Below are 16,263 nucleotides of genomic sequence, written 5' to 3'. Positions count from 1 at the left end.
TTTTTCCCTTAGACGTTAATGGTGGGATCAGCGTCAGTTAACAAATCTGAGGTCAAAATAAGTTTTCTAGTGAATAGCATTCCCAAAGTAAAATTGTAAAATCTAAATTAACAACCTCTAATGATATCGTAAACTAAATAAAAATAATTCAAACAAAATAAATTTGTAAGTTTGTAAGTCGTAATCATAATCATAAAATGAAAGTAAGTTGGAAGCAATATATTTTTATCATGCTTAAAGAAAACCATTTATTCACACGTAAATCTAAGTGATGTATTTGCTAGCCAAAATCCTGTAAATTTTAACAAACAGATATTTGTCCACATTTAAATTTTGAGGACTCAATAGAATAGGTAATAAATGTAGACACACAATCCACGAGGGTAAATAATCAAATGCGGTCTATGCCACAGAAACAAATGTGGACACACAGTTCACGAGGGTAAGTAACTAAATGCAGTCGAAGCTACGAAACAAACGTAAACACACAATCCACGAGAGTAAATAATCAAATGCGGCTCAGGCCACGAAATCAAACGCAGGTACAAAGCCCACGAATATCAAACGTGAGAATAAAGCTCACGAGACAAATTAGCTAATGTTTAACCACAGGGCGCTATGGGTTAACAGAACTGCCGTTAGCAGCAGTGTTCTGTTTAGAGTTTTCTTAAAACCACATTTCAAACATGCAAGAAAAATAATTGTTGCTATAATAAAATTTTCACTCTCAATGCTAAACTTGCATGAGTTGTTTCAAATCTCAAAATTTATGAAAACTACACTTTATAGCTATTATGGCAAACTTACGGTACTTGAGTAGTCAATATTTTCAAAACTTAACAACCATACAAGAGTACTTTCATCAACCTTGGGAATACACTTTTGAGAATAAATAAATGCATATATCATAATTCATTTGTCATTTATTAATATTTCATAATTTTCAAAATTAATGTAATTCATAAAAAAAATGTTTCAATAAAAGTCTATGACAATAAAATAAATTAAAGAGAATGCTATTCACTTACCTGAAATCTCCAGAATTTAAATTTATCCTCTCAACTTTAATCAAATTTCTCCTCTTTCAAACTTCCTATAAATCATATTAAAATTTTATTTAACCCTCAACTAGTGCAATAATTTCTTTTTTTTTCCAACCTCACTCACCACCAATATTAAACTATAATACACCTAATTTTTTCTCAAGAAAAATCCTCACTAGCATTTGGTTAGGGCACGAAACATAAATTATTTTCAATCTATTCATAAAAATGCTAGCATTCAATATTTCACTAACAACTATCCATTTTCAAAAATCCAAAAATCACATTATAAATTTCATAGACCAATATTCTTTGCAACATCTGAATTTAATTTCATACTTTTTACAAGAATTAATGAATCTTTATAAATATTCAAAAATCAAGTCCAATTTTTGCTAATAAGCACTTCAATGACCATCTTATAGCCATTATTCCTCAAGTTTCATATCTCATCTCTTCTAACATAATTCTAACCAATTCTTCATTATTAATCAATTTAAATAAAATAAATTTAACTCAAAAGTTGATCCATATATATATTATTATCAAGCTTTAAGATAAATTTCAGGTTAAAATTTGAATCTTCTCCTTCCTAGAACAGTACGGCACAAAAATTCTGTAATTTTAGTCATCAATCAACTCTCTCTCTCTCTCTCTCTCGCACAGGTTCACCAAGAAAGAATCCTTAAGATTCCCACCTCAATCACCAATAACAGTAGAGGCAACGAAGGAGACAAAACCTACAGCAAAACAGGGGAGAGATTCAAACGCAACCCATGCAAGAGGAAGAAGAACTGAACCAATCGAACCAGACCAAGAAGCAACAGACCCACAAGGAATACCTTAGATCAGCGATTCAGCTCTCACTCTACCCACTACTCAAACCCGCACGCGAATGGCAGCTAGCACGAGGAACGACGAAGCCCACCAAAGACAGAAATGATGGAGAACCTATTGGCAAGGTGGCAATGACCACCACTAACACCGGCGAGAATGAGGAATGAATGAGAAAGAGAAGAAGTCGGTGATGGCACTCCAGATTTCTCTCTCTCTCTCTCTGTCTGTGCGAAACTAAGACTGAATAAGGAGAAGGGAAAGAGAAAAATGTAAATTTGATGAAGGGGAGGGTATATTGGTAATTTTGTAAAGTTGAAATCACAGAATGAACCCCTGTTTTTTTTTTTTAAATTCTTAGTATTATGTTATTATTGATATAAAATAATATATCATTGACAAATATAATAAATCAGTTATAATATAAATATTAAAAATGTTGGATTGTTTGCTTAATTTGGTCTTATAACATGGACTATATATACAAAAGTCACATGGATTCCTTATATATTATTTATTTTATAAAAATTTATTATTATTATATTATTAATATATTAAAATTTATTTATTTTGATTTGATTGGATAAAAATATATTCTCTCAGTTCAAAAACATAAGGTATTTTTTGAGAAATTAGATGTTAAAAAATATATGGCATTTTTAACCTTTTGATGTGTAATTATTGTCTTTTTTTTTTAAAGTATCCCTATTGATAGTAACTTTATATTTATTATAGGGTGTTTAATAGGGGGTAAATATAAAAAGATAGAGTTAGTTTGAAAGTAGGTAATCACTTCATTGGAAGGTGAGATTCGGTTAAAAATACTTTATATTTTTGAACGGAGAGAGTATCAAATATAAAAGCTGGCTGTATGTTTTTTCTAATTATTTATTTCTTTTAAAACAATTGTACATCCCCTTGCATTTTTTTTTTTGGTTCAAAACACAAAATCCAGAAAAGCAAAGAAATGAGGATGGTTCATATAACAATGGCATTAAGAAATGTGGAGGAGTGATGCGTGATAGTAATGCTAATTGGCCCGTGGGTTTTAATGCCAACATTGGTTACTACCCACCAGCCATTACAAAGGTAATTGCTATCTTGCAGGGTCTTCACATGTGTTGGGATAAAGGTTTTCGAAGAGTCAAAATTTTAATTGATTAAGCAGAAGCAATTAATCTTCTATTGCAGAACCGAAATGATTGTCACCCCTATTTCCATATCCTTCTTGAAGTTTGTTTGCTTTTATATAGAGATTAATGTGTGTCTTTAGAGCTTAAGTATAGGAAAACAAATTTTTGTGCTCATTATTTAGCTATTAATTAATGTGTTGACAGGTTTGGTGTTTTTCATATTTTTGATCAATCACCACTTTTTTGAAGGAAAGTGAAAACTAATGGATGACGAGAAGTTGTTGAGTTACATTCAATTTTACTTGTAATCTCTGTTTGAATGATGCATCATCTTTTCAATAAATAAAAAAAAAATCAGTAAATTTGGACAAGCTGGAAGAAAACAAAAGATACACAACTACAATTTTCAATTTCGTATCAGAAAACCAATTTAATGCTGTCAAAAGCAATATAATTTGAATAACATAGTTAGATTTTTTTCCCCCTACAATAAACATGAACAGAAATTCAGAGGTAAATATTAGAATCAATTTTAAATTCCGTTGTAGCCTTTATTTCCTTTATCTTTCTGTCTCCAATTTGAGATTGATGTATGACCTTATTTTGCTTGTATATAGACCAGTTCGGCTGACTTGCTTGATTCATTCTGGAAAATTAACTTAGCTTCTTCATTGTTGGCAACAAATTAACTTGAAAATAAAATAATGTTTAAATAATAAAGGGTAAAAAGAGATAAAGGAAGAAGAAAATGAGACCACGATATATAGAGGTTCAGATTCAAATATTGAATCCTACATCCTCTTGATTCTCAAGCACAATATGCTTGAGAATTTTATAATGAGAAGATGATCATAATACAAATTAGAATGTTGTCAATTACAAACTACTAAACTTCCAACTAAGATCATAGAAATAAACTTTTAAGACAATGAATCACTTGAAATGGAGTGATGACACTTTACAAGGCAACATTGAATCACAAAGTCTTGCTACTAAATCAAAGAACGTTTCGGGGAAAGAAAAACAGGGGAAAAAACCAATCAACTCCTTCAAAATAGATCGAAAGAAATACAGCAATGTAACAATAACAACAAACCTTATCTTACTCCATCACCCACCAAATCTAGAGAACACGTAAAAATCAACTGGAAGATTAATTTAATTTCTGCAGAAGTACTATGCATATGAGCCATTCATGCTGGTTTGAACACTTCAATTGAGCAGCGCCTCTTCTTTTAATCTGAAATTGAAGCCAGAAATTCCCTTTTTTTTGTTGTTGTTGTTGTTGTTGGTCTGATGCTGCATTTTGCACAAAAAGACAGTAATGGCATGAGTTGACTGTAGCATATGGAGAGAAGATAATATAATGAAATGACTCCTCTGTCCTATTTGCAAACAAATTAAAAGGATGAACTTCGCAGAAACGGGTAAAGTTCTTGTCTGATATGTGTGTTTACAAAATATGAAGTATTGAAGTATATTTATTTTGGTCACCATTGGTAATATCTGATTTTTTTTTCTTTTGGCTAAATATAAAAAGCTAACAAATCTAACAATGTAAACAGAGCAACAGAATGTGGGTTGTGATTCATATATAACTATTAAGCAATAGAGATTTAATTTGTAACCGATGGATCAACATCCCGTACGTACAAATGACCTTCAAGAAATGTCTCAGTAAAATACCATGTATTTATTCATACTTGAACGGGGACAACAAAACACAAAGGAGGGAATTTTTAATTAAAAAAATTACGAAATATTTAGATAGGAGTTTTTGTTGTTAGAAAATGGAAAGTAGTGGAAATTGTCAAATAAGCATGCGTCATTTATAAAGAGGAAGTGCGTACCTTTTCCAAAATAAGCAGTATTAATAAATGATGTTGTTTTGCTCCAGGAAACTTGAGACTGTAGCTTTAGGAATGTCTATCCAAAGAAGAATCGATATGAGAGAGATGTAATTAAAGTGAGCATGCAATAATATAATTTTGATGAATATAATGATAATAACTGAAAAACAAAGACAAAATGATGAATTATTAAAAACATGAATATTGAACATGGGTGGGAGAGTAAAATGGATGAAGTACCTTTGAGTAGAATGAGAGTCAAGCTCTGCGTATGGAGACATGAGGGATACGAGCAATTTTAGGCCAATCTGGTCCTGTCTCTTTTTGACACCTCTCCTCCAGCAACGGACAATCTTGAATTGATAAATGAGAAAGGGATGGAGGGAAACCATCCTCTGGCATGCCTTCAAAACTCATGTCTGGACAGTCTTCAAAAGATAAAGAAGTAAGATGAGGGGCGTGAAGAAGACCCCTGTATATTATGCTTCTCAAGTTGCGACAACCTGAGAATGAAAGAGATTCGACGGTACGTGGCAGCAAGTCAGGGAAGGACTCTCCATCTTCAAAGTCATGATCACTAAATGAAATTTCTTTCAACTCATATGGAGCCATGGGTCCTGATGGCCGTATTAATTCCCTCCATGCAAGCACATCTTTTACTATAATCTTCTTACACCCCGCTAACGTTATAACTTCCATGCAAGAGGATTTGGGAAGTGTTGTCTCCAAATTTCCACACGAGTAAATGTGTAACCGTTTTAAACAAGGAAGGTGTGGCGGGAGAGACTTTCTCAGTTTTGGACACTCCTGTATATGAAGCTGTTGAAGGGCTGGGAAACTCTCATCTTCCCGACAAATATTCCATTCTTCCCATTCTCTCATCTCTTTAAAACTTAAATATGAAAGGCAACGAAATGGAGCATTGGAGGAGCCATTCCCATAAAACTCTTCCCCTATCACCTTTATTCCATGCAATTCTGTAATCTCAAGTTTCTCCAGAGAAGGTAGCTGCCCAAGTGGCGGTAAGTTCACACAGTTGGCACAACGTGTCAAAGATAAAGACACTAAATTAGGTAAAAAGTGTGAACCACCCAGCCAGTTTGGAAATTTGGTACCTCCGTAATGTTCAACAATGATCTCTTTTAAATTATTACTTGGTTCAAGCCCTTCTAATATGTCTTCTTGATGTGGTCCTGCTTCACGGCTATGGTAATAGCACTTATAATTTAGACATAATTTATCCAAATGCTTTTCTTTTAAACCGGCATCTCTCAAATCCATGGAATTCTTTATGCATGCCATATTTGAGATGGTTAGTGAACCCATTAAATGGTTCAAGGAACCTAGTTCCTTCAAGCATGTTCCTCCTTTCTTTGCCACAACAAAATGGTTCATTGTCCGGAGACGAGTTAACTTTCCCATATGTTTTGGCATCTTTTCTATGAAATAACAACCATCCAAGTCCAGATGACGCAAGTTGATGAGCTTGTGAAAATTTGATGGAAACTCAACCAAGCAAGGACAGTCCCTTAATCTCAATGTTTGTAAATTAATTAGCAAGCATATTGAATTTGGCAATTTTTCAATTAAAGTCTCAGAAAGATCCAGGTAATGCAAGTGCTTTAAATTGCTAATATCATCTGCCAACGTTTTGAAACTTAGACATCCCACCAAACATAACCCCCGTATGTGCTTGAGATGAGAAAATCTAGATATTATATCATCATTTGTGCCATGCATGATACCAAAGTCTTTGAAAATTTGATTCCCTGAAAATAACTCAAATGCGTGCCTGTGCTTAGCATGGCCGAAAAATATAAATTTCGGGAGCATAATATCAATGATGTAATGCTTGAGGTTGAAATTTTCACGCAATAAGATGAAACTACGTAATTGGTGGCATTTGAAATCTTCAAAAGTTTCAAGATTTTCATTTGCTTTGCATCTATAAGAAAAGTAGCGAGCCTTTGTTGAAATTTCTTGCACCCGACCAACCTCTAGCTGAACACAAAACTCTCCCATCACAGACTTTGCTAAATCGTTCAAAAGATCGTGCATTATGAAGTAATTGCCATTCTTTTCTGATGGTTCAAAAAATGACCTGGATTGTAGGTCATTGAAGATTTCGTTGCCCACTTCTTCAAAGTTCTTACTTGTGTGAGTAGAATGTAACAAACCTTCAGCCATCCATAACTGAATAAGAACATCCTTCTCTATCAAGTAATCTTTTGGAAAGATGGAACAAAATGCAAAGCAACGCTTGAGATTAGAAGGTAAATAATGGTAGCTCAACCTTAAAGATGGGATTATATTGCTCTCTTCCTCTGGTAAGGACCAAATATCACTCTTTAAAATTGCATCCCAATATTGAAGAGCTGGTTTTGTGCCCAGCAAACTTCCCAATGTTTTTATTGCCAAAGGCAATCCTCCACACTTGCGGACAATTTTTCTACCAATTGATTCAAGTTCTGGATCAATACATTGGTCGCTAAATGCATGGTTTGCAAATAACTTCCAAGGATATTCATCTTGTAATGGCTCCAAACAATGAATATATCTGGACCGCATGATAACTTTTGCGATGTGTTTTTCACGTGTTGTAATGAGAATCTTACTTCCTGGAGCTCCACAGTTGAAAGGAATTCGAAAGGAGTCCCAGATAGTATGATCCCGATTCCATACATCATCAAGAACCAAGAAAAATTTCTTATCCTTCAACTTGTCCTTTAGTTGACATTGATGTGGATCTAAATCATCTGATTGTTCAAGTTTAATTTTACCATCAAGTGATTTAATAATCGCTTTTGTAGCTTGCACAGGATCAAACTCTTCGGAAATGCATACCCAAGCTTTGTGTTGAAATTCCTCTGTTATCCTTTTGTCTTCGTAAACAAGCCGGGCAAGAGTTGTCTTACCCATCCCACCCATACTTGCGATGGCAATCACGTCCACTGGGGATCCACACCCACCCTCGTTGGGTGACATTAAAATATTGATTAGTTTCTCTTTATCAGGACCTCTACCAAATATATTAGCTTCATTTATCAAGGACGATTCTGGCAATCTCTTGAAAACTCCCCTATTCACTCCCCCTTGAGTGAGTGAGCCAGAGTAGCCATCCTTCAACTTCAGCGGCGTCCTCTGATTTTCTAAGAAATCTAGGTACCCTACAAGTTTCTGGACCCTAGTTTCGATTTTCTTTTCAAAAGATTTCACAATGGAAGTCAAGTGGTTGCGTAGTTTACCTGTGGTGGGATGAAGTTCAAGTTGCAGCTTCCGTCGAGAGGCCTCGGTTGCAATCTCAAGCAGCAGATCCTCAGCCTGGAACACAGCATCTCTGAGCTCATCAAGCCAGTGCTTCACACGAGGGTCTCTGTATTGCCTCTCCTCAGCATCTTCCATGACTTTGTTGAGACTGTTAAGGGTCAAGTCCAGTTTGTTCAGCAAGAAGCCATCCTGCAACCTTTTGACTCGCAAGAAGTCAAGAATGTCTCTAGAAGCCAATCTCTTAAGAAGTGCCTCAATGGCGGCGGAGAGAAATGCTCCAACCAGCACCTCAGCCATCGCTTGTTATGTAAAACTTAGCACAAGCAAGTACGAAGCAGCAACGGAGGATGAAAACCGAGGAGCGATGGAAGAAGAAAGTGAAGTTCGCTGGTGGAAGGTCGTCACTTTGTTGATTGGTTGTTGGGAATTACTCCGAAATTGAAATCAGAGATAATGTTTGTGTGATGCATATTGGTTTGCTTTTCCATGAAGATTTTTTCATAATTCCGTGCTGCTACCTGCCAGCTACCATTCTTGTTTTCACATTCTCACTGTCATACGGACGAGGATGGATAATTTTGATACTAGCGTATAATAATAATAATAATAATAATAATAATAATAATATTATTATTATTTATTATTATTATTTGCCAGTAGCATATTATTACTTTTAACCCAAATGAAGTGACTCCTATGATTTTTTTTAAAATAAAAATTAAAAAAATGCCTATTTGTGTTACTATTGTTGGAGTTATGCATGTTTAATAATTTCTCTAATTTTTTAGATAGGGTTAATAATTTTCCATGAACCTAACTCATGTTTTATCTTGAATAACGAAATATTTTGACATATTTTACCTTGTAATGAAATATACGCGTATGGATGCCTATATATCTGGGTTCAATATATGAAAAATGCGGATCCAATTAATAATGTCTCAATATTTAATTAAAAGCTTTTCATCAACCTGATATGATATGAGACATATTCAGACCAAGATACTGATTGAGTTTATCTTATTCCAACCATATTCTAAATCTAATAATTTTGCAAGTATTTAAGTTTTAAAGCTTTTGCAAATATAGCCTATCTTATATGTTCAAATCAAGCAAATAGTCCAACATTGATTATTTTTTATATTATGACCGATTTATTATCTTTTTTAATAATATACTATTGTATATAAATGTTAAATCTCTTATAAATTTTTAATTTTTCAATGATAAATTCATTACATATCAATTATAAATTCTTTGTATATTAATAAAAACTAGCTATATTTTCAAATTTTCAATAAGTTAGTCCATAGTTTTTGTATATAAGATTTTTTTGGGCCAATGGGCCAGCCAATTTATCCTAAATTTTGTTTGCCTATATTGTTATTCACTCATGGCTTTTTTAACAAAGCCTTCTTGCACTGATAACTATTTTCTTAAGATTAAGGAAATTAGTTAAAATTATATAAATGAAGGAAATTTTACTTTATAAAAACAATGAGATATTTTTATTGGACGGAAAAGAGAGATATAGAAAAAAAAACATTATTCAAAACTAAGAGAAAGAGATAATAGTATTTTATAAAAATAAATCGCAAATATTTTATTAAATTCTATAAAGGATCTTGACCAAGATAATTAATGAGTAGGAGTTTACAAGTAAAACCAGGGAAGCAGTAAAATGCAATTTTGAGTTATTACGTTTGGCTGTCTCGTTCAATAATTTTGACCCTATCAATTTCGTTAGATATGAGTCAATTTTGTCCACTTGGTTGATTGGGTGTTGGTAATTACTGTGAAATTGAAATTAAACTTCCAACTAATGCAGGCAGGGTTTATTAATTGTACTGTGCCACAAATGGGTCAATTTTCCCTGAGACAGCTCATTTTTGTCCAAATATGCCAATATTCCAATTCTATTCCATGACTGGGTCAATGCTCATTTAATTAATTAAACTGATTCGCTAGCCCTGGTATATTTTCCCCCAAATCAAATGAGCTGTGTGTTTTTTTTTTTTTTACAAAAAGGATTAGACTAATTTATAAGAATTATTCATAAATAAAAATATTATTATATGTAATTGTTGGCGCTGGTTTTTTTTTTTAATTATTGGCTGTGCATGTGTGTGAGAGGAGCTTATTTTCAAGCAATGTAATAAACCTGACTCTAAATCAAACAGTGAGTTTCTAAGATCCTTTGCCACAGTATTACATGCACTCAAAAATTAAAAAAAAATTAAAAAATAGAGATGGAGCAAAATGCAAGAACTACGTAATAGGAACGTGCATGGTATTATTACCGTTCTCACATAAATTGCAAAAATTGTAATATGGAAAAGTGACAGTTTTTCTCTAGCTCCGCATTACAATTATACTCTTTTAGGACAACTTGGTGTAAGTTTATCCAAACGTTCTATATTACACCAATCATTAGCTGTAGAGGTGATAATTCAAACTAACTTGAATAAGCTAAAAAAACTCAAGCATAGCTTGAGAGTTTAAAAAAATTTTTATTTTAAATTTATTTAGATCACTCAAATAAGCATAAAGAAATTTAAGTCAAGCCTGAATTCAATAAGCTTAACTTAAATATTTAAATTCTTTTTTTAATATTAATAACATGAAATTAACTTTCACCTCATCACTCGCCTTCGCAAGTCCTCTCCCAAACTTCTAGTGTGCACATTTTGCACTCTTAAATAAAGTTTTAATGCTATAATAATTGTTTGTTTTGAATATTTTTTTTTGAAATTATACTTTAAAAATAAACATAAGAGGTTAACTCATATGCTTTCATTTTTATTTTTTTAATACTTGGTCTCACTTTAATAATAATGGGAAAAAAGTGTGTTGTATTGTTCTATTGCTTGAAAAATCTTAATTTTTTAGGGAAAAAAGTTAAAATTGACTCAAAAAAGAAAAATAATAGGAAAAATGACAATTAGGAACTCTATAAGAACATTAATGACAATTACAAACCCTAAATTATTGAAATCTTACTAATAGACCATGTTCTTTACTTGCAATTAAAAAAAAGCAAATAATAAGTTGAAAATTTTACTAAATACACAATTGGAATTATTTGCAACATTAATTGAGAATCTCAATATTTTTTGCTTTCAATATATCGATAAAATATTTGGGAAATTAAAAAATTAAGTAAATACACTTGGGCTTATTTGTAACCTAATTAGGAATTTACGAGAATCAATTGTGAATCATAATTCAATCACTTATAATTTTTTATTATCAATATATGGATAAATCACTTAAGAAATCTACTAAATATACTTGGAATCATTTATAATATCTGTTGGGAATTTATGATAATCAATTGTTAATTGTAAGCTAATTACTTGTAAAGTTTTGTTATCGCTTGAGAAATTAAAAAAACAAATAATTAAAAATTTATCAAAGTCTGTTGTGAATCTTAAACTAACCAACAAAAGCTAATTTTTTGCAAGTAAGAACCATGATTTATTATTGAAATTTTAATAATTTAAAGTTTATAATTATCATTAATATTTAACAATTCGAGTATTCAGGTCGGACTTATCTTTTAAACTTTTTCATATTTCGAATATTTTAAACCCAATTCAAATGAGTTTAGCTTGTCCGAATTACTCACTCATTCCAATTAGTTGCATGCTTGGGTCAATGCCATTTAATTAAGCTGACCGGTATATTGCCCCCAAATCAAATCAAATGCTTTTTTTTTTTTTAACGATTAGACTAATTTATAACAATATCTTCATTAATACAAACATTGTTATATGCAATATTGTAGTTAATGGATTCTCCAGGTCAAGAAAATGCTCTAATGTAATCATTCGTTGGGTGAAAATGCTAGGCACGTAGCAACTCTGTTATCGAAGTTCTTCATCCAAATTTACATGGAAAAACAAAGATTTGAAAAATAAAAAGAAAGAAATGAATTGATATGGAATATAAGATATTTTTTATTTGCTCGATTGTGAATATATCAAAAGGGTATATTTATTAAGTTTCTTTGCAATTCTCTGTTTTCAAATGGGTTTGCTGCTGGGGTAATCAAGTTTCATTCAACTCGAATATCGGATTTTATTACTTTAACCAAAGAAGTAATTCTACAACAAATTTTTTTTATAGATAACGTAGCTCCTTCCAGCCAGCAACCAATATACAAACCAAAATAAAGTCTATCAACAATTTATGTGGAGCATCTACTCTTTCTTTTAAATTAAAAAGACATACAAATTATATATTTACATTAAAAACAATGATACCAATCAAAAATTTCCACACCCTATAGCTATTTTTCCCTTTAGACGTTAATGGTGGGATCAGCGTCAGTTAACAAATCTGAGGTCAAAATAAGTTTTCTAGTGAATAGCATTCCCAAAGTAAAATTGTAAAATCTAAATTAACAACCTCTAATGATATCGTAAACTAAATAAAAATAATTCAACAAAATAAATTTGTAAGTTTGTAAGTCGTAATCATAATCATAAAATGAAAGTAAGTTGGAAGCAATATATTTTTATCATGCTTAAAGAAAACCATTTATTCACACGTAAATCTAAGTGATGTATTTGCTAGCCAAAATCCTGTAAATTTTTAACAAACAGATATTTGTCCACATTTAAATTTTTGAGGACTCAATAGAATAGGTAATAAATGTAGACACACAATCCACGAGGGTAAATAATCAAATGCGGTCTATGCCACAGAAACAAATGTGGACACACAGTTCACGAGGGTAAGTAACTAAATGCAGTCGAAGCTACGAAACAAACGTAAACACACAATCCACGAGAGTAAATAATCAAATGCGGCTCAGGCCACGAAATCAAACGCAGGTACAAAGCCCACGAATATCAAACGTGAGAATAAAGCTCACGAGACAAATTAGCTAATGTTTAACCACAGGGCGCTATGGGTTAACAGAACTGCCGTTAGCAGCAGTGTTCTGTTTAGAGTTTTCTTAAAACCACATTTCAAACATGCAAGAAAAATAATTGTTGCTATAATAAAATTTTCACTCTCAATGCTAAACTTGCATGAGTTGTTTCAAATCTCAAAATTTATGAAAACTACACTTTATAGCTATTATGGCAAACTTACGGTACTTGAGTAGTCAATATATTTCAAAACTTAACAACCATACAAGAGTACTTTCATCAACCTTGGGAATACACTTTTGAGAATAAATAAATGCATATATCATAATTCATTTGTCATTTATTAATATTTCATAATTTTCAAAATTAATGTAATTCATAAAAAAAATGTTTCAATAAAAGTCTATGACAATAAAATAAATTAAAGAGAATGCTATTCACTTACCTGAAATCTCCAGAATTTAAATTTATCCTCTCAACTTTAATCAAATTTCTCCTCTTTCAAACTTCCTATAAATCATATTAAAATTTTATTTAACCCTCAACTAGTGCAATAATTTCTTTTTTTTTTCCAACCTCACTCACCACCAATATTAAACTATAATACACCTAATTTTTTCTCAAGAAAAATCCTCACTAGCATTTGGTTAGGGCACGAAACATAAATTATTTTCAATCTATTCATAAAAATGCTAGCATTCAATATTTCACTAACAACTATCCATTTTCAAAAATCCAAAAATCACATTATAAATTTCATAGACCAATATTCTTTGCAACATCTGAATTTAATTTCATACTTTTTACAAGAATTAATGAATCTTTATAAATATTCAAAAATCAAGTCCAATTTTTGCTAATAAGCACTTCAATGACCATCTTATAGCCATTATTCCTCAAGTTTCATATCTCATCTCTTCTAACATAATTCTAACCAATTCTTCATTATTAATCAATTTAAATAAAATAAATTTAACTCAAAAGTTGATCCATATATATATTATTATCAAGCTTTAAGATAAATTTCAGGTTAAAATTTGAATCTTCTCCTTCCTAGAACAGTACGGCACAAAAATTCTGTAATTTTAGTCATCAATCAACTCTCTCTCTCTCTCTCTCGCACAGGTTCACCAAGAAAGAATCCTTAAGATTCCCACCTCAATCACCAATAACAGTAGAGGCAACGAAGGAGACAAAACCTACAGCAAAACAGGGGAGAGATTCAAACGCAACCCATGCAAGAGGAAGAAGAACTGAACCAATCGAACCAGACCAAGAAGCAACAGACCCACAAGGAATACCTTAGATCAGCGATTCAGCTCTCACTCTACCCACTACTCAAACCCGCACGCGAATGGCAGCTAGCACGAGGAACGACGAAGCCCACCAAAGACAGAAATGATGGAGAACCTATTGGCAAGGTGGCAATGACCACCACTAACACCGGCGAGAATGAGGAATGAATGAGAAAGAGAAGAAGTCGGTGATGGCACTCCAGATTTCTCTCTCTCTCTCTCTGTCTGTGCGAAACTAAGACTGAATAAGGAGAAGGGAAAGAGAAAAATGTAAATTTGATGAAGGGGAGGGTATATTGGTAATTTTGTAAAGTTGAAATCACAGAATGAACCCCTGTTTTTTTTTTTAAATTCTTAGTATTATGTTATTATTGATATAAAATAATATATCATTGACAAATATAATAAATCAGTTATAATATAAATATTAAAAATGTTGGATTGTTTGCTTAATTTGGTCTTATAACATGGACTATATATACAAAAGTCACATGGATTCCTTATATATTATTTATTTTATAAAAATTTATTATTATTATATTATTAATATATTAAAATTTATTTATTTTGATTTGATTGGATAAAAATATATTCTCTCAGTTCAAAAACATAAGGTATTTTTTGAGAAATTAGATGTTAAAAAATATATGGCATTTTTAACCTTTTGATGTGTAATTATTGTCTTTTTTTTTTAAAGTATCCCTATTGATAGTAACTTTATATTTATTATAGGGTGTTTAATAGGGGGTAAATATAAAAAGATAGAGTTAGTTTGAAAGTAGGTAATCACTTCATTGGAAGGTGAGATTCGGTTAAAAATACTTTATATTTTTGAACGGAGAGAGTATCAAATATAAAAGCTGGCTGTATGTTTTTTCTAATTATTTATTTCTTTTAAAACAATTGTACATCCCCTTGCATTTTTTTTTTTGGTTCAAAACACAAAATCCAGAAAAGCAAAGAAATGAGGATGGTTCATATAACAATGGCATTAAGAAATGTGGAGGAGTGATGCGTGATAGTAATGCTAATTGGCCCGTGGGTTTTAATGCCAACATTGGTTACTACCCACCAGCCATTACAAAGGTAATTGCTATCTTGCAGGGTCTTCACATGTGTTGGGATAAAGGTTTTCGAAGAGTCAAAATTTTAATTGATTAAGCAGAAGCAATTAATCTTCTATTGCAGAACCGAAATGATTGTCACCCCTATTTCCATATCCTTCTTGAAGTTTGTTTGCTTTTATATAGAGATTAATGTGTGTCTTTAGAGCTTAAGTATAGGAAAACAAATTTTTGTGCTCATTATTTAGCTATTAATTAATGTGTTGACAGGTTTGGTGTTTTTCATATTTTTGATCAATCACCACTTTTTTGAAGGAAAGTGAAAACTAATGGATGACGAGAAGTTGTTGAGTTACATTCAATTTTACTTGTAATCTCTGTTTGAATGATGCATCATCTTTTCAATAAATAAAAAAAAAATCAGTAAATTTGGACAAGCTGGAAGAAAACAAAAGATACACAACTACAATTTTCAATTTCGTATCAGAAAACCAATTTAATGCTGTCAAAAGCAATATAATTTGAATAACATAGTTAGATTTTTTTCCCCCTACAATAAACATGAACAGAAATTCAGAGGTAAATATTAGAATCAATTTTAAATTCCGTTGTAGCCTTTATTTCCTTTATCTTTCTGTCTCCAATTTGAGATTGATGTATGACCTTATTTTGCTTGTATATAGACCAGTTCGGCTGACTTGCTTGATTCATTCTGGAAAATTAACTTAGCTTCTTCATTGTTGGCAACAAATTAACTTGAAAATAAAATAATGTTTAAATAATAAAGGGTAAAAAGAGATAAAGGAAGAAGAAAATGAGACCACGATATATAGAGGTTCAGATTCAAATATTGAATCCTACATCCTCTTGATTCTCAAGCACAATATGCTTGAGAAT

General features: G+C 31.7%; 1 protein-coding gene across 1 annotated transcript; it reads right to left on the bottom strand.

Moving 5' to 3' along the window:
• Positions 1–3,841: 3,841 nt before the first annotated feature.
• Positions 3,842–8,604, bottom strand: LOC129296520 (putative disease resistance RPP13-like protein 1). The gene is made up of 3 exons (XM_054935114.1): positions 5,101–8,604; positions 4,861–4,936; positions 3,842–4,309 (listed from the first exon to the last, which is right to left on the bottom strand). The coding sequence occupies exon 1, from the start codon at positions 8,422–8,424 to the stop codon at positions 5,119–5,121; it is 3,306 nt and encodes a 1,101-aa protein (XP_054791089.1). The 5' UTR covers positions 8,425–8,604; the 3' UTR covers positions 3,842–4,309; positions 4,861–4,936; positions 5,101–5,118.
• Between the last annotated feature and the right edge of the window lie 7,659 nt (positions 8,605–16,263).

The sequence above is a fragment of the Prosopis cineraria genome, unplaced genomic scaffold, assembly GCF_029017545.1.
Source record: "Prosopis cineraria cultivar Desert tree isolate PC_DT_omini unplaced genomic scaffold, ASM2901754v1 PC345, whole genome shotgun sequence".
NCBI classification, from domain to species: Eukaryota; Viridiplantae; Streptophyta; class Magnoliopsida; order Fabales; family Fabaceae; genus Prosopis; species Prosopis cineraria.
This window is presented reverse-complemented; position numbering and strand designations above follow the sequence as displayed.